General features: G+C 41.9%; 1 protein-coding gene across 1 annotated transcript; it reads right to left on the reverse strand.

Moving 5' to 3' along the window:
- Positions 1-13: 13 nt before the first annotated feature.
- LOC103384519 (cytospin-A-like) lies at positions 14-14,091 on the reverse strand. The gene is made up of 12 exons (XM_025059184.1): positions 14,088-14,091; positions 13,244-13,939; positions 12,303-12,355; positions 5,325-5,558; positions 5,021-5,271; positions 4,149-4,239; positions 4,021-4,066; positions 2,849-2,909; positions 2,552-2,648; positions 1,577-1,693; positions 1,438-1,497; positions 14-1,085 (listed from the first exon to the last, which is right to left on the reverse strand). Exons 1-12 carry the CDS (start codon positions 14,089-14,091, stop codon positions 996-998), a joined length of 1,800 nt encoding a protein of 599 aa, XP_024914952.1. The 3' UTR covers positions 14-995.
- Positions 14,092-20,714: the final 6,623 nt, after the last annotated feature.

A 20,714-nucleotide genomic window follows, 5' to 3' on the forward strand; every position in this document is an offset into this window, starting at 1 on the left:
TGAATGTGATATGTACGTTAAACAAAGTTGTTGGAGTTTTTTTATTAGAGGACGCCTGTAATAACATAGTCTTACCACAAGAGGGTAGCAAACTCAATACTATCTCATCACAACTTACCAATCTAATTGTTTGGGACAGTTTTACTACTGTTGAAGTTATAATAACTACGAAAGATAAATGATACAAATATTTTATTTCTTTTTTTTTATACACTATTTTCATATAAACAAACAGTATTCTTTTTTTTCCTGCAAAATTTGGCACGTTCAACTTTGGCAAAAACACAGCTTTAAATAAAAGGCAACTTGTTTCCCCATCGCTGAGAGAAAAAAATGTTGAGAAAAAAAAGTGACATGATAACACCACAAGTGAACAATTTCTTTGACCTCTGTTCTGTTCCTTCACCCCACTACAGTGGCGTGCTCTCAGTGAAAACTATTAACGATGAATGTCTTCCGAGATACCATCAGCATAACTGTGGTTCTGTTAGATCTCCGCTGTGTGAACAAAGCGCATAATTACATTAGGGCCAAAAAAAGGGAGTTCGATTCTGAATTTCCTGGCAGAATCAGACTCTCAGGAAATTCTACTGACTGTCGACCGTCCATGGAGACTGTAATAAACCAATCAGAAGCCTTCGCAGCTGCAGGACAGCAAACAAGTCGGAGGGAACTTAAACTCAGAAATTTCAAAAAGTAAAAAAAAAAAAATTAGGGTTTGTTAGTGTGAATTATTGATCGATCTGAATGTTTTCTCCAGTGTTCCAAGAAAATCTGTGAAAATCATTCTGGTCAGTGTGAGCGTCCATAAAGTCACAATGAGTGGAACAACAACCGTGTCAAATCTGCAGTTCCATGTTTTTTTTTTTTTTTTTTTTTTTTTATGCGTACAGCCAGTCTCCCCAGTTCGACCACCAGTCAGCAGTGGTGAGGTTCAACATTTATTGTGACAAACATTCAAGACGCTCCATCTGTCCTGTCCGTACCTCCAGCAGTCACATCTCAAAGTGTCGGTACATGCTCTCGACGTAGCCCAGGACGCGCTGCCAGTCAGGACCCCCGGCCTTTAGCATCTCCTCCACCGTCTGATCAACATAGGATTTCACCAAGTTAATGAAGAGAAACGTACCTTGACATTAATCCAAAAAAAACATTTTCCGTATTTTCCGGACTAAGTCGCTCCCAAGTATAAGTCGCACCAGTGCCCTCTAGCGGCTGACAATGTGAAATTAACGAGCATGTCAATTTCCAGTGGTAGGTTTCCAGTCCTAGAGTGCCCTCTAGTGGTTGTCAGTGAGAAAATAACAAACGTGTGAAATTATATATTTTTATATATAACTCGCACCTGAGTATAAATCGCAACCCCGGCCTAAGGATGAAAAAAAAGTGCGACCTTTAGTCTGGAAAATACGGTATGTGAATCAATCTAAGGCTCACCAGGGTTGGTGTGATCCCCACCGTCTCTCCGGTTTTAAATGCTAAGCTGAGGTTGTCCCTCTGTAACAAAAGACAATGAGTTGAAGGCACAAATGAATTCTAGTCTCCGCGGCTCTACAGCCCCGGACAAAGCGTTTACCTTGTTGTCAGGAGTGAGGCTGCTGTAAGGGATGTGAGACGGGAGGTAGGTGTGGAAGACGGCGCAGAAGGCCAGGCCGTCGGCCCAGCTGCTGCTGAAGTTGGTGATGTCAATGTTCTGGAAAAAGAAAAAAAAGAAAACATATGATGCAGAAAAGGAAGAGATTTGAATGGATTCAGTGAACGGATGAAGAGTTCTGATAAAACCAAGGAGATGGAAAATTAAAGATTTATATATTTTTCAACTTGACTAATCACAGTTAATCGTGATCAAATGTGATTAATCGTGACTAATCTCCAGCTCCCCTGTGATTGAGCAAAACTAAAAAAATTCATTCTTTTGACAGACTCCATTTTAAAAACATTTAGCTACAAAATGGCCGGGAATTGTTTTTGCAAGATGACACAGTTAAAATATAAATAAACATTTTATTAATAAATAAATAAATGATATCTGTGCTTAGTAAAATGTAACACGTTAACCAAGAGATTCAAATTATCGTAGGGGTTGAATGACGTGCACTGTTCATCCAATACATTTCTCAGGTTTAAAATACCATCTCACATGTGAAACACTTACGTCTTCCTTGAAATTAATCTCAATTTAGGAATGATGATTAATTGTGATTAATCACAACTAATCATGATAAATCCACAGCTAATCTGCTCATAAACCAAACTTGAAAAAATGTCTTCATCTGACAGCCCTAAGTTCAAAGTTATAATTAGTCAAAAATACAAACATTTAGCAAAATAGTCAGAAATTGGATTAAAAAGATTTACTGTACAATAAAAATTACATTTAGCCATAAAACAGCTTAAAAATAGAAAATATGTTAAAGTAACAACATATGATTAAATTTACTCTGAAAAACAGAGTAAATTGAAATGACTAGTCAGATTTCTTGGGGTTTGTTTAGGGGCAGGCAGGGGGGTGTGGGAGGTAGAATCAGTTCCAAACCCTGTCGTGGATCACCTTGTAGCCCTGGGTTCGGCTCTGACACCAGCGGAGCATAGAGTTCCGCTTGGAGCCTCCATGGCGACGCAGCAGAAGGTTGAAACCATCCTGGGATCTAGAGCGGAAACAAGGAAATGAAAGTTCTAGGATTGATGTCTCAACACTGCAGCGAAAAAAAACAGTGGTTTTTGTAAGTATTTGTTTGGGTTTTTTTGACATTTTCTGCCACTTTTACTCAAACAATTTGGTAGTTTTTATACAGAGGTTGGAAACACGTTTGTGTGTGTGTGTGTGTGTGTACATGCACACACTCACTTGGTGGGCGGCAGCTCAGTCAGGGCAGAGTTGTACTTGTTTAGACACTCCTCACGTTTTCCTGCAAAGACAAGAGTGATGTTTTGATGGTTGGGTCGGTGACACGTTTACGAGTTTGGAGCTGCACTAATTCAACTTCAGGCAGTGAACGCAACATCAACATCACACGTCGGTTTCTGCCCCAGAGTCGGAGTTTTTTTTGGGACGGGTGTTTAAATGTTTTGTTTTTGGGGTTTTTTTTTTGTGCTCACTCCCCGCTCTGTGTTGCAGCACATTGTAATTCCTGCCTTTGTCAGAGTGAACCGGTCTGTGAAGACATCAACATACTGCACCACTGAAGATCAAACTGTGGGACCCTAGAAGTTTAGTGGACGTGTAGAAAAAAAGTTTCTAGAATAATAATACTGCAATGTTTTTCACACACATATTCAGGTTTTTATGACTCCACATAGACACAAAACCAGTACAAATGTATGCCTAATCCTTATCATGACCCTAACCCAGGCATGGGCAAACTACACAGTCCTTCAGTTTAACCAGTACAAATGTATGCCTAATCCTGATCATGACCCGGCCCGCCAAACTTGTCTTAATTATATTTTCAATTCATATTATCATTATCTTTTTCTGCAGAAAAGGCTAAAAGCATTAGCATAGCATTGTAGCCTTTATGCATGACTTTTACATGTTCACACGACTGCTCCATCTATCTGCTCCTGACCCGGCCCTCCGTCTAATTTTAGGAAAAGTTTACTTTTCAGAAAAGTTACTTAGTTACTTTAAATTACTTGATGCAAAAAAGTACAAGTTTGTCAACCAATCTGCAGCTGGTTGTTTTTTATCAACAATTTAAATACACGTGGCAGAAGTTGAGAATTCGATGATCCAATTTTTTACTCAGTCAATGATTCTTTTCCAATGTAGCGAAGTAAAATACTGGAGTCAAAATGTACTTAAGTAAAAGTAAAATTACTTTTACTATTCCCGATACTACTTAAAGATAGATATACTACATAACTCAAAAAATTACAATTACAGTGACGTGAGTAAATGTCATTTGTTACTTTCCACCTCTGCTCCAAAGTAAACCTTAAACTCCAGGACAGCTAGGCCTAGACCACACACACACACACACACACACACACACAAACTTATACCAGAGCTGGACCTACGGTCTTGCCAGTCCAGAGTTCTTCGCCCTCGTTGTTGCTCCACGTTCTTAAAAAATTGAAATGAACACACAAAGTTAGAACAACGTCCCCCAAAAAAAACCTAGGGCGACTTTTCCTCCGAACCTCACCGACTGTGCGGCCGTGGTGGCGTTGTTGGCCTGGTGCGTTCCATTTGGCACGGTGAGGAGGTCTGCAGCGGCAGGTAGTCTGGACAGGCTCCTGCAGTGCCACATCACAGAGATGAAGGGAACAGACAGGGGACAAATAAAACAACCACTCCTGATCTCGCTGGTTAACTCGGCACCGGCTGTAAATTTTACTGCATGACTTACAACCGAAGCCATAATCACAGTGCAGACCAAACTTGGTAACTGTTCTCCATTTATGGCTTCAGTCTCAGACACAAAAATGTTTGAGAAAGGAAATCGGCTTTGTTTTCAAATGTCTGAAGACAATGGAGGAGCCGAGAAAACCTGAAACGATTAGTAAAAATGATTACTTTATATTTCAAATATATATACTAAATTTATATATATATATGTATATATATATAGGGGATGATACAACTTTTTCATGTCCCATTCCAATAGCAATACTGCAACTTGGAATATCTGCCGATACCGATATCAGTTGTGTTGCTGAGGCAAGTTGAGTATTTAGGCTCAGGCGTCGGCTGTAGTTTTTTTTTGACCAATATTGGACCGATACTGATCCTGAGCTTTGGATCGAGCCATCCCCAGCATATATTTTAGAGACCGACCTGACCAGTGATCAGAATCAGTTTGTTATTTTGGCATCACTGACACTGACTGGCGACCAACGGTTCGTTATTTTTCTATTATGTGCTGTCAAATAAAAAATATCGGAGAAATTAGTAAAAAAAAAAAAAAATATAGTATCACGAGTTGCACAAAAATCTAAATATTTTAAGCTTTTTTCCAGCATCTCTAATGAATATTTACATCCAAACAAAGACACATGATTGGCCGGTCGGTCGCACCTGGATCTTTCTGTCGTCACCACCCGTCGTGCCTCGTTGGGCCGCGCCTCCTCCTCGTTTCTGTCCTCATTGGTCACATTCCTCAGGTAACGTATGGCCACACCCCTGCAGGATGTTCCGTTCTTCTTCGTCACATCGCTCTCGTTGCTTTTTTCAACAGCCTCTTGTTCAGACTTGTGAACGCCTCCGTCCGTGCCCCCCTGGGAACGCCTCCGTCCGTGCCCCTCTGGGGGGCGTCCTTGGCCCCGGTGCTGTTGGACGTCTCCCGTTCATGACGCGGCTGGTTGACGGTGTTTCCCTGAGCCTGGTTGAGCGATGCCAGTCTCTGCCTGCTCTCCTTCAACTCCCCCCTCAGGGTGACCAGTTGGGTGTCAGCCGCCTTCTGCCTCTGCTGGGCAGCGGCCAGCTCCCGCTCCACATCCTCATGCGCCTTTCGAAGCGCCGTCAGCTCTTCGTCTGCCTCACCTCGCAACCGGTCTGCCACCGATACTGCCACCTGAAGGTCAGACTGAAACTGCAGCCACTCTTCTCGCTCTGACTGGAAGGATAAACAATAGAAGGAGACATACAACAAAACATTAAATGCAGTTTTTTTTCTTTAAGCTTGTTCTTTAAAAACAAAAAATACTTTTAGTTCTTGCTAGTACTTTAGCCTCCAGCTAACTCTCTGATGTGATACATACAGAAATGCACTTTTATTTATTAGGGACAAGAGATAATAAAAAGACCAAATAACCCTAATTAATTAATGAAACAAATTGATTTGAAACTTTGTGTAAAAAAAACGTTAAGTAAATATTTCTATATGTTATTATTTTAGTAAAAACAAAAATACTAACTGAACATAAAAACATTATTGTGGTCCTCTAATGAAATGACGGTGACTGTTTAAAACAGGCGTCCTCAACCCATGGTCTGGGGACCAGTGGCAGTCCGTAGGTCATTTACTACCAGGTGGCAGTGGGACACAGTAAAAAACATTACTTCAGTTTTACTAATTTACTTCATTCATAAGGAATCCAGTCATGTCCCTTTAATGTTTTCACTCAAAGATAATCTATCAATGTTTCAAAACAACAGGTCAAAGGTCATTCAGACTCAGAAGTTAGAAGTTAATGATCCTTCAATGATGGTGTGGTATTACTGGTCCTTGGTACAAAAAAGGTTGGGGTTTAAAATATTTGTGTATTTGAAACAATGTTTTTTTACGACTTTTTTTTTTCCATTTCCCTTTCTTTTTTATGCTGGGAAAATAACTTCAGCTCATGTTTTCAACGCCAGAGTACAAACAGTAAAAAAACACTCTTCAACTCTTCAACAAACATTATTATTCACCCGCCGTNNNGTCGCGAAGGTAAAAGCAGCCTTGGGGAAAGAAATCAGCAGTTCCGCTGCCAAACCAAAAAATGGCCGAAAGACAATCGCTTTGGTCAAGGAGGAATTAAGTATCAATTTGACTTCCCGTTACCACACTAGTACGAGCTGTACTGAACAAGTCTCAGCAAGGGTGACGGTAAGTCAGTCACTGATGAAGCAAAACAGCCGTGGGAGCCAGAGGTTTTCACTGATGTCATCCGACGGTATCCGACGGAACTCTGTCGACGAGTCGAGACACGGGCGCGAGATAACTGAGGCTGCTTTACATCCATCAGAGACTTGAGGCTCTGTCAGGGTGAAGGAACTTTCATTACAAAATTAAAGACGTACAAACTCCCGGGCCATGGACAAGGTCTGGCCCTTTTTTTTTCTTTTTTTTTTTTGCAGTTTGTTAAAAAAAATGCTTCAGTTGTTCATTTAAGAATGAGAAATAAATAAATAAATATATAAATATAATTTTAATTTTATATATATATAAATCTATATACATATATTTAAATAAATAAATAAATCTATATACATATATATGCATATACATATATGTGTATATATACATATACATACATATATATACATATATACAGTATATTTATATATATTTAATATATATTAGTGTCAATGAAGTCAAAAAGATCATGATCAAAAACAGAGGTGCAGCTAGGGATTTTTGGGCCTCTAACAGGGATATTATTGAGGCCATTTTATATAAAACTATTACCATATCATAAAACTATTATGATATCGTTTTATTTTATGTTGGTATTGTAATTTTTTATTGATCATTGGTCTCTGGAATCCTTCTCCTTCTTCGACACTTTTCAGCCCCTCAGACCAGAGATGTTGAAATGAAGCACTTTTGTATAGAATATTATCGCCTTTCAATCTCTGGAGGGGGGGCAGACGGGGGATCTTATGTCCCAGACATCAGAGGACAAAGATGAACTGTTGAACGGGTCAAACACACACACACACACACCAAAAAAACAAAAGCAAAGGAAATGTGATGAGGAGTGAGGAGTGTGAGGAAGAGTTCTGTGAAGGACTGTTGTTAAGGAAGGAGGTGATTAGATGAAGAATGGAGCGAGATGTGGAGGAGGACACGTCTGAGCCAAGTGGTTTCCTCATCTGACCACAGCTGGACCCCATTATGCTGGACACACACACACACACACACACACACACACACACACACATATCATATTCCTCATCTTCCTCCCACACTTCCTCCTCCCTTTTCTTTCACTTCATCACCGAGCTGCGTTCACTTTCCCAACGTCGGCTCAGAGCAGCCGGGCCGGGAGAACGCTCTTCCTCTCCCTGTTCACACGTGTCACGTGGACAGTACTGTACTGTACTGTACGACCGCAGTATCTGTACTGCAGTACTTACTAATTATACACGAGGACACAGAGAGTCACATCTCTGTTATCTAAATGAACACTCCAACTGGAGCGTGTCTGTATAAGGAAACAGGAAGGGCGCTCCAGGGTCCACACTGAGATAAGGGTGTGGGCCGTCAGCCTCAAGACACACACACACACACACACACACACACACGTATGCACCAGCACAGACACAAGCATGAAGTGTGATGATGTCAGACACTTTTGAAAAAATGTAAATATATATTTTTGCTTATGCAAATTTGACTTTCACATTTGTGTATACAAGCACGTGTGTGTGTGTGTGTTTGTGTGTGTGTTCTTGACCACAGAACATCTGGTCTTGCTGTGAGGCTGTGGGTCATTTCTTGAGGGATTTACTTAGTCTATCTGTCCTGGTTCATCTCCACACCCAGTCTTTCAATCACAAACTGAGGAAAAAAAAACAAAAAAAAAACAAAAAAAAAAAAAAACAAACAAACGTCCAAATCCTTTGAAGACCCTCCTCTCTACAGGACTGAGTCTCAACCTCTGTGCCGTGGCACACTAGTCGGCCGCGAGAGGTCATCGAGTGAGCTACAAAAAATGTAATTAATATCACTTAAATGGTCTGAAAACTATTATTTTACTTACTGCAAATCATTTTTTCTATGTTCGTCAATACGTAAGTGACAGGCAGAACAATTAAATAGTCCTCCGCTAGGTGGCAGCAGATGACGATGAAAAAAATGTAAAAAAAAAATCTTTGTGTTTTTCTTCAATTCCTGTGAGTATATCTCTCTGTGAGTGTTTTTCTTCAATTTCTGTGAGTATATCAGCACGGTTTTCAACTAAACAGGCTGAGGTTTTCAGTAAATTAAGAGTAAATTTTAACCATAATTATATTATATTTCACTACATATACTTTTCTAATATACAGTATTAAAAAGTGAACCCCCCCCCCCCCCCCCCCCCCCACACCCAATAGATGTCAGTGGAAGTAAAAGACTCACTTTCAAGTGAGTCGCTACTGTAACAAGAGGAAAAAAAAAAAACCCGTCTCCGATTCTCCAGCGTTCACTTAGCAGAACAGATTAAACTCCACGGCTACGTTCAGCCTCAGCTCAGATACTGAAACTAGGTTGTCATGCTACATGTGACCAGCCTCCGCGGTCTCCGTTACAGCCTGGGAACATGGAAATCATTCCTGGAAATTTTCCGCAGCTTTCACCTGGAACAGATTCCAAAGCCGGCTGATGAGATGGAGTGATCATCAGCTGGGCGCCACCCACTGGAGTGATTTTGTATTTGTTGGTTTAAGTCCATTCAAGGCCGGTGGTGGAACCAAAACACAGACAGATGGAATACACACACTCTGGTGTTATGGACGATTGACATATAAAAGTGGGGACGTGAGTGAAGACGCTGAAACCATATGGAGAAACCAGGAGGTCAGAGCTAAAAAAAAAAAAAAAAGTACTTAAGAAAGGAAAGGAAAGTGAACAGGGGGCAGCTTTAAGCTGCTCGGGGAGCAGTGAGTGGGGACCGTGCCTTGCTCAGAGCGCCTTAGTGGTAACTTGGCAGCTGGTGGACTCAAACCTGAAGCCTCCCAGACCCAGGTCTGCTTCCTTACCCACTAAGCCACCACTGCCCCAGAAACTGTTGTGTTTAAACCCAGGAATCTCTGCTCTCTGCTACAGAGGCAGGCGCGCTAACCGCTACACTACGGAACCGTCAGGAGACAGGATGGGTCAGACAAAAAGACGGATTGGGGTGAAAGAGCAGAGATGGTCGAAAGGGAAGGGGAGAGGTGGGGGGGGGGGGGGGGGGGGGGGGGGGGGGGAAGAAAGAGATGGACCGGAGTCATTGTTTTGAGTTATTCTGCCCAGGGAGGAGTGGTCAAACAGCTAATGGAGAAAGAATGAGGGACTGAAGAAAAGGCAAAGAGGCACGGCAAGGGAAGCTGGAGAGACGGGGTGGGGGGGTTGAGGGGAGGGGGGGGCAGTGTGAGGGTGAGAGAGGTGTACCCTCAGAGCTAGAAACCAATTACACCACTTGCCAAAACTTGGAATGCATCTTGTTTGTGAGTCCCCTGTCTCAAAGAATACACACACACACACACACACTGCCGGCCAGTCACTCGGAGCTGCAGCCCTCTCCCAACCCCGACTCACAGAGGACAAAACAAAACAAGTTTTGTCTCCCAAACAGCAGAATGTGAACCCCCTCCTCCACACTCCTCCACTCCTCTCCACAAAAAAAAAAAAAAAAAAAAAGGCCCAGAGGACGGGAGCTGGACGATACTGCTCTACGGAGAGTCCGTGTAAACACGGCGCTGGATTGGCCCAGGTTTCTGACACTGTTCTGTGGTTTAGGGTTAGGCTCATGTTTCCAGGTCCTTATGGAGAGGTGGGAATGTGAGCGGAAGAGGAACGAAAGGGAAACGAGAGGAGAGGGATTAAATATACGCCGCAACACACTAAGTGGTGGGAATCAACGTGACTTCGAGTGGAAATACATTTTGACTTCGTTCATTGAGAATATAAATGAAAGGCAGGCGTAAGCAGAGGCGGTGAAGCAGATGGAGCCGATGGGGTTCACTGTAGATGATACTGCAGCTGTGGAATACGGAGCAGATCTGGAGGAAGCCAGGAAGCCTCTGGCTCTCCTCATACGGGAGGGTCAGGAATTGGAACCAGTGAAGGGCAGGAAATGACCACAGAATATCAGCATCCTCACAAGAGCGTGAAACGCCTTAGCTTTTGGCCCTGAAGTAAAAGTTTCTCGTCGTCTTTACAGTCCAGGATTCATCTGTCTGACCGACAGTATCTTTACTCCACGATAACATTTAGTTATTGTTATGGCGTTAGATAAAGACGGATAGATGCAGATCATAGATCAAACTCAAGGCCCGTGGGCCAAAAGCAGCCCACAAAGTGATTTTGTGTGGCCCTCTGGAGCTTGAAAAGCGTTTAATTGCCTTATAATAAAGTCCAAGGACAAGAAGCATCACCTCATCAACTTCACCCAAAACCTGACTGATATAGTTCTGGACTGAGATGTCTGTGTTTGTTGTCTCTGATTTCTGCAATTTATTTAAAAATGTTTTGAAAAAAGTTTGATTTGAAAATGAGTTTCTTAATCTGATGTATTTAAAAAAAAAAATTTCTGGCCTGCTAACCGCTACACTAAGGCAAAAAACTGTATGTTAGACACTGTCAGAATTATTTCTAAAACATGTTTAAAACAATGTTTGAACCCCATCAGGTTGGGACACATCTCTTTCTCTGAGACTGTTTAACAAGGAAGTTAAGTGCTACATGTTGGTGTTTCAAGATTAGACATAAATGGATCGTCTGGTCTGGTCTTCAGACCCAGACTGGATCATGGTTCACTACATCTGCTGGTCTCTGCAAAGGAACTTTTTGTACTCTCTCCTGTTGACTAGTTTTATTTTAAAACATACCCCCCCCTACGGGCACATTAGGTCAGTGTTTCCTAAACTTTAAACGTTCACCAACCTTCACGACCCAAATCAACAGGCATTATTCGTAAACTTCTGGGAAACCAAACTTTAAAAGTTCACAAACCTTCACGACCCAAGTCAATAGGCATTATTCGTAAACTTCTGGGAAACATGATGCGAGATGACCCAAAAAAAAAAAAAATCTCTTGCGACCGACCTGTGGGTCCCGACCCAGTCTTTGGGAAACAATGCATTAGATAGTCCATGGGGGTTACCAGGCGCCACCATGTTGGTGACCTGTGCAGAACAGCAATGACGAGACATGTGACCGTAGGGGGTGCAAAAACCAACCTTGACAATAAGACTGGAAACATCCTGTACTGAAGGGTTTGGAACAAATACACGCGTGAAACCACAGCAGAACAGCAGGTCGTGAATCACAACATACAGTGATTCACAGCTGCTAAACAACTCATCTCAACTCTTTTTTTGTGTGTTGTTTATGAAGCTTACGACCATAACAAACATCCGGGAGTTCTCATGTACCGTCGGACAGTTACTGACACGAGGTCTCCATCTTTGTTATTGTAGTCTACAACACGACTCTCTTCATGATCTTATGTTACATCTACTGGACCAGACTCTCACGCACTGTTTGTTTACCAGACCACCAGGGGACACCGGAGTGGAGAAGAGCAGACGCAGATTTAATTAGGTCTGGAGACCTTACCTTACAGCTGCCTTATGTTCTCAATGCTGGAGTTTCAACCCCTGTCTGTCAGTTTGTGTTACTGCATCAAACCACCCTTTTTTTTTTAAGAATCCCTTCTCAGCGATCATTAAAGTTTTTAGTCTCTTTGTGTTGTTTTGCCAGCCTTTGATTTGTCAAACAAAACAAGCTCAATAAATATTTCAGACGCAGTGATGCAGGCCGAGTCTAGCCCTGGCCACCGACCCAGAAGGAATACATTCTGTTCATGGGAGTGGTTGAAAGCTTTTCCTTAACGCATGAAAGAAGTGGAAAAGTTCAAACTGGAGCAAAAAAAAAAAAAAAAATTTTAAAAACAAAACAACTCACCTGTAGAGAATTCTTCAAATCTTTGGCTTCTGCCAGGAGACTCCTCAGAACCTCTGTGGGAATGATACGATAACAGGCCATGAGACGGAGCACCATGTCAACTCTAATGTTGGCATTACAGTTGACAGTTACTGAAGGTACAGTATGCAGTAATTCTTCAGTTAGTGTTGGTAAACAGGGCATGAAGCTCTGACTGTGAACACCCTGAGAAATCCTGTCTGTCTTGTTTACCTTAAGCTGAAGCTAAGGCTACAGGCTGCAGAAAAATTAAAATTACGCGAAGCTAAAGCTACAGGCTGCAGAAAAATTAAAATTAGATCATGGTCTAGTTAACATTTTCACATCTATTCTGGTGACTTACAGTCAGTCTGACTGACGAGAGGAGATTTTATGGTCTAGTTAACATTTTCACATCTGAAAATAAAGTCAGTCTGACTGACGAGAGGAGATTTTGTTTGATTGGATTGTTTATAGAGTTGTAGGAAAATATCGATACACTGGAATATCTTGATCTTTTTCGTTTCACGATACCGTATCAATCTCCTCCTCCATCAGTTATTGATTTTTTCTCACCAATTCCCAGTCCAATATTCCTGGTGTTGGTTCATTTTCTTTTTCTTTTCTTTCTTCTCTAGTGATTCCAAATGTAGATCCCTCTGTTCTAGAGTTAGGAACTGATGTTCAGATGGAACAGAGTCTGAGACTAGGATCACACTGGACTACAGCTATACTGGGGTAAAAAAAACTCAATATATTGCATTGCCTAAGGTATCACAGTATATCGCAATATATTGTTCAGTTGCCCCTGTATCGCAAAACATATCGTATCGTCAGATTCTTGCCAATACATAGCCCTAATCATTTAACTTTTTTAACCTTTTCACCTCTATGGAAGTTTTTTTTTTTTATGTTATGTTAGTGGAGAAATAAACCAGTCTTGCCTGTTGTGTCAGTGACTCCATTGTGATTGGCCGTGACACCCAGAAACGCCCGACACTCGTCTAGCAGCATCTCCAGTTCCTCAGTGTGACCTTTGACAGATTCATGTAAAGACGGGCTCAGCCCACTGTCTCTCTCTCTCCAGCTCTGCCCCGAGGAGCTGACCCCCAAAGGTGAGGGGCTGACCCCCAAAGGTGAGGAACTGACCCCCAAAGGTGAGGGGCTGACCCCCAAAGGTGAGGGGCTGACCCCCAAAGGTGAGGGGCTGACCCCCAAAGGTGAGGGGCTGACCCCCCCCAACGGGGAGGGGCTACACGGAGCAGAGGGGCTCTTTGTGGGGCTGAAAGCCGGAGTTTTCCCTTGGGAGCAAGGAGATCTAGGAGTCGACGTGGGAGGGGCTCCATTTTTCCCCAGAGGAGCTGCTCCTTTGAGCCCAGTGGTCCCCGGTCTAACGCCGAGCTCCGTAGTCGGGCTGTTCGAGGCGACCGGTGAATGAGGCCTGGGGACAGGAGAAGGGCTGGTGGGCTGTGATTTCTTCAGAGGCAGTGTGAAAACTGGGACTGGAGGTGGAGCTGATACCGGGGCAGCACGGTAAGGTGGACGTGGGGGGGGCTGAAGGTGCTGTGGAACAGCAGGCAATGGAGGAGGAACAGCACTTTGTGGAGACGCAGGTGGAGTGTGGAAACTATCTCCATGGCCTAAGAGAAAAGACAAAACCATTCACTTTTCAGGCATTTCAACGCCAAATATCAGGCTAAGAGCGATGCACCAATCAACCAGCAAGTCATGATCGACCCTGACCTGCACTAGCCACTCATTCACTGATTTAGCAGCCAATCATTTTACGCATTGCGGTCTGTCGCCAAAGGACAGAAGTTCACAGCCACAAGCAGGAGCTAACAAGTCATTAGCTTGGAGGTACTTAAAAGCTCCAATGTCGCTATTTGTAATAGGTGACAAAGCAGAGTTGATTTTATTTGTCAATAAAAAATATATTATTATAATTATTTCAAAATAAAAACGGCAGCTATTTTTGCTTTGTTTCCCCAAACCTGTTGAAGTAGCATTTATTTCTCAGGTTTGCTGAACCATTTTCATTTCTCATTTCAGTCTCCATAAAGGTTCATGGGTCAAATCCAGCCCATCATGTCGTTTAATGCAGCCCACCTGTACTAATGCGTATTGGATAAAAACTGAGAACATGTAAAAACAAACCCCTTCATATTTAATAAAATATAATTTTACAAAAAATATCCTGAACATTAAGTGTTTGAGTACAAAATTTATTAAGTGGGCCGGATTGAAGACCCTAGTGGGCCAGTTTTAGCTCATGACCCTGAGGACACGTTTAATTCCCCTAGTTTAGAACAGGATAATTCTACTGGACAGTGAGCTCATGACCCTGAGGACACGTTTAATGAAGACATTTCTCTTGAACTGCTCATCCACATTGTTGCTGCAACACTCACTTCCTAACTTTAGGACACACACACAGGACAAATGTCCCAGGCTGAGCGTCTGAATATCACAAGTAGAGCCACAGACACACACAGACACACACAAAAACACCTCATTTTTTCAGTTTCCGACATTCCTTTCCAGCCCAAAAATAACTTCAGAAAGAGCCTAGAAAGAACCGTGTCTCTGTCAGGTCTTTCGTCCTTTACCTTATTTGGACAAAAGCCTTGATGTTAATAAAACTAATGTAGGTTGTTTTGGTTTTTTTCCTCCTCCCTCTTTAGTGATGTAAGAGCAGCAGTCAGACATCAGTAAAGTCATGCTCCACCTGCCACCACGTCTAATAACAGGAGAAAAACGACAGGATTGTCTCACAACTTTTTCTTTTTTTTTTTCCTCATTCCACTCCAGACTTTTGTTTCTCCATTCCAGAACCTTAATGTGCTTGTCCAAGCATGGGCGGCAGATTGACTGACTGACTGTGTGTGTGTGTGTGTGTGTGTGTGCGTCTAAAAACATTAGGCATCCCATGATTAATCCGCTGCCCTTGTGCTGAGCCGGGGAATTCTGTCGATTCATCACAGCTGGCCCCGGCAGGGCCAGAACGAATCACACTGGGACGCGAGCAGAATGACCGCTCACTGAGCAACAGCCTGAAAAGTTGCCAGGATTTCTCTTGCTGCTCAGGGCACAGACTCACAAAGACACAAAAACCCCATCTTTTCTGCCAGATTCTCTATTTTTTTTTTTTTTACCTTACTCTTTCTTATACCTCCTCCTCGTCTCCTCTCTCTTCAGGGAATTTTTTATTTTATTTTTTTAAATGTACAACATTTATTCACTTCCTCTGTTTTTCACCCACTCTCAGCTCCTGAGTTGTTCTGGTTTTAAAGCCGAGAGCCAACACAAACACATAACAGGGTCAGTCAAAAAGTCCTGAGACAGTTGTTATTTCAACAGCGTCAAATATTATAACCAGACTGGATAAACGTCTCTCCGGCATTTTCCGGAGCTTTGACAGTTTTATGGCTATAAATTAGAAGTTATGAGCTTTGGGCCATGTTATGTTTTATGTTTTTTATGATCGAGCTTTTCAATCCTCAAAGTGAAAAGTACTAAATCAGAGCAAACCTCAGATTATTGCCCAAACATTACCGGAAACATGTTTGTAGCATTGAAAGTTTGCGACATGTTTTAATCCAACTCCAGCTGATTTCTTTACTTTTCTAAAACCTGGAATGTTTAGAAAAACGTATACAACGCAACGCAATGTAAAACAGCCTTTAACTAAAGAATTCTACGCCTTGACGAGTTTTTAGACTCAAATTAGCTAGGCTACTTTTTTCTCAGAACTTTTTGACCCAGGTGATTTGTCATGCTGTATACAGCTGATGTTTGCTTGGGTGTGTGATGATAAACATACCAGTCGGTCCATGGCTTTCTTTGCTGGCAAAGTTGCCCATACTGGATCAACAGGGTCGGGGGTCTCAGGTGTGACCAGCAGGCAGGTGTCGGGGTTTGTTTTTGGTTTTTTTTTAGTCTTCCACCCAACAAAGTTTAACTGTGGAACAGTACAGAACCAGAAACATAACAGGAAAAAAACTTTAGTGACAGTTTAAAACATAACTCAGTTGGTTTATTGTGAACACTTTTTTATTATTATAACTTGTCTAGTGACTGAGAGAAGACATGGTCGCGACCCAGATCTAGAAACATGTCACCATTGGGTCACTATAAAACCATATCTACAGGAAAATCAGTTTTCAGCCTGAGTCATTATGTACACAACTGAACAAACAAGAGCAACGGAAAGTACAACAAATCACACCAAGCACAGGTGGGAACAATGACCACATGGGCCAAATAAACTGTTGGCATCATGTCAACTTTACAACATATCTGAGTCAGATAAGAATAAAAAAAAGGGACCGCGAACCCTTAACCGACATTTTTGTGACGTTTTTTAAAAACGTGACAATGTCTTTCCAGCGAAATTAACTCGTCAAGTGAACCGTTACGACTTAAAAGATCTCGAGCCATGAAAGTTTCTACAATGTTCGATAGCAGTGCGTAAAATAATTGCTATGGGAAATGAGAAAGTAATACTCGAACACGAAGCGACTTAAGGTCCACAACTTTAACAGAACATTCAACAAAAGTGACAACAAACTAAGAAGAAGAAAAAAATAACCAGTCCCAGACCTTTCGCTGCGACTTTGCTGAACTCCTCGTATCCACGCTGTGCTTCCTCCGGTGCTGCTGAGCCCCACAAGCACTGCTGCTCCTCCGCTGCTCCTCACCGTGGGGAGACAGGAGGCTCCGGCTGCTAGCAACGTGCAACTAACTACACGTCCTCCGAACAAAGGTTAGCGCCATTTTACGGCCTGTATCTGTAAACAAACTATAAATACTGATAACATAACAGATCACTAGTCTTAAACAGCGACATGCAGCAAACTCCCAAACGGAGGATGGCTGTCAGTTGTTGACTTTGTCCACTAGAGGGCACTGTGAGGCTGCTTCAAGGAAAACCTGTTGCCTCTGGGATGTTGTTGTGGGTGGCCCGCCTCACTTCATTGCTGATTCTCACAGGCTGTTGATTCAAGGACCTCCGATGTCACAGTAGCTTAATTTGGTTACGATCAATTAGACGAATCAAATGTAAATGGGAAATGTTCCACTCACATACCGTGACTGAATGAAGAAATGACACATACGCAACTTCCTGCTGGGCCAGGGTTAGCCTACGGCTCTGTTTGTTTTAAGTAAAAAAAAAAAAAACATTCTAATTTATTTTAGTGACGAAAACGCAAACACGAATGACCAATAAGCTACAAGTTCGTTAATGTACTCGATTAGAAATTAAATATTATACCAAAAGTAAAAAAAAACATTAGTACCTAAAGAATATTAAGACCTTGGCTAATGATAGCAAGGCATGAAATAAACAGGACTAATCTGAGTTCGTTAAACATTTGCCTACAAAAAAATAAAAGCAGGTCAACAATTTAAGGTGAAAAATAGCTATCATATACTTAGCATTAATAAACATAGTTCAACTTTGTATAAAATATAATAACAAAACATTTGGTCAGACATATTCAAGTGTTACCAGAGATGCTAAAGAAATGCTAGCAAAAAATAGGTTAGCATTGAATTGCTGAGAATAAGTGAAAACATCTCATTTTGCAAAAAAATACTTAAAAAGGAAAAAAGTTAACTACATATACAGTATATTTATATATATGATAGATAGATAGATAGATAGATATACACATACATAAATATACACATATATACAAATACATATATACAATGCATATTTTTTACACACATATATTTTTATTTATATATATATATAATGCATACAAAATATACTATAGTAAGCACAAATCCACAAAACCAGTTTTTACCTACAACATTTACGCCTTGGCACCAAACACAATAACTTTATTGTTTTATGCTCTGTATAAACACAGAGTCCAAGGTTTGGCCGAGGTGCCACACAGAGAGGAGTGTTTGCAGAGGCTTTTATTTTTAATTTCCTGCAAACTCCACTGCATTTAATATTAACTACAATGCTAACAGAACAAATCTCTCCTCGCATCGACTGGCTGGAGTTTGCAGACGGCGGACGGCGGTGGGGTTTTATTGGACGAGCGTTGTTGTGTGAAAGCCAAGGAAGACAGAAAGAACACGGAATAGTACTATGGTTTTGACCCGTCCTCTCTATTTCATTCCACCGTGTTTCCAGATTGTCTGTCTGTCAGTACACTGTCCTGGCTGTTCTATCTCATAAACAGTATAAAATGCTGAGTGAAAGCGGACGTTTTTGCTGCAGGGGAGGGGACACGCTTTACCTCACTCAAGATCAATAGGTTTTCACAACGCTGTGTACTCGCCGTGTACTGCAGTAGAGAATCCATCAAATGCAGTCAGGTGTATTACACAACACCCAACGCATACTTTCACTGCTGTCTGCATAAATTGAACTGCATTGACTGGTTAACGCTGTAGTATTTTAAAACATGTGGTTGTTAAAGCCACAGTTCTTCACACCTCATCGTCCTCTGGTATTTGAACAACAGCAGCATCCAGATATTTTTTGGGACACAGTCATGCTGCCATAATGGAACTGTTCATGGATCAAGAGTCCAAAGTGATGAACTGTTTAGACCCCGATGCCAGTTGGAGCCTGTAGCTCCCTCTGCTGAGTGCATTATGACACTTTTGTTAGTGAATTACTGCACCGACTGACTGCGCTGCCACTGAGGATTTTACAAACTCCCAACCTGCCACAACTAACCACTGGACTAATGTGTCAGACCTGGCAGATGGCTTTGAAACAATCATATAAAAAAAAAAGAAAAGGGCATGACCAGATTTGGCTGACCTCTAAACACACAACCTTCTGGAACTCCAGTAAAAACCGCTTCCAGTTTATTGAGAACTAAAGAGCGGCCTTTTATGTCACTTCAGATCAGATATTGATTTATATAGATTATATATGTACATGGTCGGCAGAAAATATTTATGTTCCACGTGTCAAACACAGGGCCCGGGGGCCGCATGCAGCCCGCCAAGTCAATCCGTATGGCCCACAGCAGAGTTTCATAACCCGACAAATCAAAATCTTTTTTTTTTACACTGCAATGAACAATATTAGTAACTTGAATACAAAATATTAATTTAAGAAAAATGTATTATCGGACTTCCCTGACGCACGCTGCCGTTCCAGCCATGAACCAAACCTTGACAGCGACTGTTTCAGCTTCATTCGCTGTCTTCCAGCACTGCCACCTGATTGACAGATTATGGCAGACTTTGGCCAGTGCCGCTGCCAGGGCTACTTGATAGATGGCAACTGCTCCTCTTTAGAGGAAATCAATTGAAGTCATGGGCAGGACGTGCTGCTGAAGCACTTATGCATGGCAGTGTGCCTGGAAAGCATGGTGGAGGTGGTGGAGGCGGAGGGAGGTGGTGGGGAGGTGTAAAGGAAACGGTTTGCCAACCATCTGTGGAGGAAAGGGCACTGCCAAGCATCAGTCCCTTAATTCAGCAGGCTTTAAGGAGACACACAATGTCGGCTAATTAAACATTTTAGCCAATTCAGCCCACGTTCAGCCGCAGCATCACTACACAGTGCTCTGATCACTCACACTGCTAAGTACTCGCTCTGGGTATTCAGGACTTTAGAGTTTGTCTCTCACAGATATTTATACTCAGGGTCTGAACATTTAAACGTTAACAATTTTAACATTTAGTAGCGATGGCGGGTGTTGCGTTGTTTGCATTATAATCGTGCACATGCGCTATGTCTACATCTAGACTTTTCAACAATTAGACGCATTCATTTTAGGACCTTTTTTAAATCTGAACAAAAAATAATTATTGTCTAATCAACCAAATATGTCAAAACCATTTTGCTACACAATAATTATCGAAATGTTACACAGAGACATCCTTGAAAATGGTTCAATTTGTGAGCTTTTATTTTTCTCAAAGTCTTTCAGCTGCCAATGAATGCAAAACGTACACACCTGGGTTTGTTGAGCTGAACACAATACGGATATACTCGCAGGAATTGAAGAAAGAAGAACACAGAGATCTTCATCAACAGCTCTGAGTTTCTCCATTTAAAAAACTACTAACTGCGTCATAGACAAAGTGGAATTTTTTGCACTAAATAAATAACAGTGAGTCCTGAAGGTTACAGGTTCAAATCCACCAGTTGCCACTGAGGTGAACTGTGCATGGTACCGTACCACATGTTGCAGCCCGGCTGCTCGAGCTGCCCCGCTGATCACTTTGTTGATGGGTTAAATGCAGAAGACACATTTTGTTGTGTGCAGTGTCACAGCGACAAACAAATCCCTTTCACTGCATTTGCAAAAGTTCTGAAATTCAAGCATCGTCCTGGATCTGCCGCTGAATGAACGTTTGTCAACCATGATTAGGAAAAGGCATATTCTGGAGGCCATTAATAAGATGTTTGGTTTTATGTTCTGCCCAGCA

Source organism: Cynoglossus semilaevis, chromosome 1 (assembly GCF_000523025.1).
Source record: "Cynoglossus semilaevis isolate Cse_v1.0 chromosome 1, Cse_v1.0, whole genome shotgun sequence".
Lineage (NCBI taxonomy): Eukaryota > Metazoa > Chordata > Actinopteri > Pleuronectiformes > Cynoglossidae > Cynoglossus > Cynoglossus semilaevis.

Excerpts from the sequence above, each read along its gene's own strand:
- LOC103384519 (XM_025059184.1), bottom strand. Across the intron at positions 5,559-12,302 it reads ATTTGAAGAATTCTCTACAG|TCAGAGCGAGAAGAGTGGCT; the intron begins GTGAGTTGTTTT and ends TTATCCTTCCAG. Across the intron at positions 4,240-5,020 it reads GTGACGACAGAAAGATCCAG|GAGCCTGTCCAGACTACCTG; the intron begins GTGCGACCGACC and ends GTGGCACTGCAG.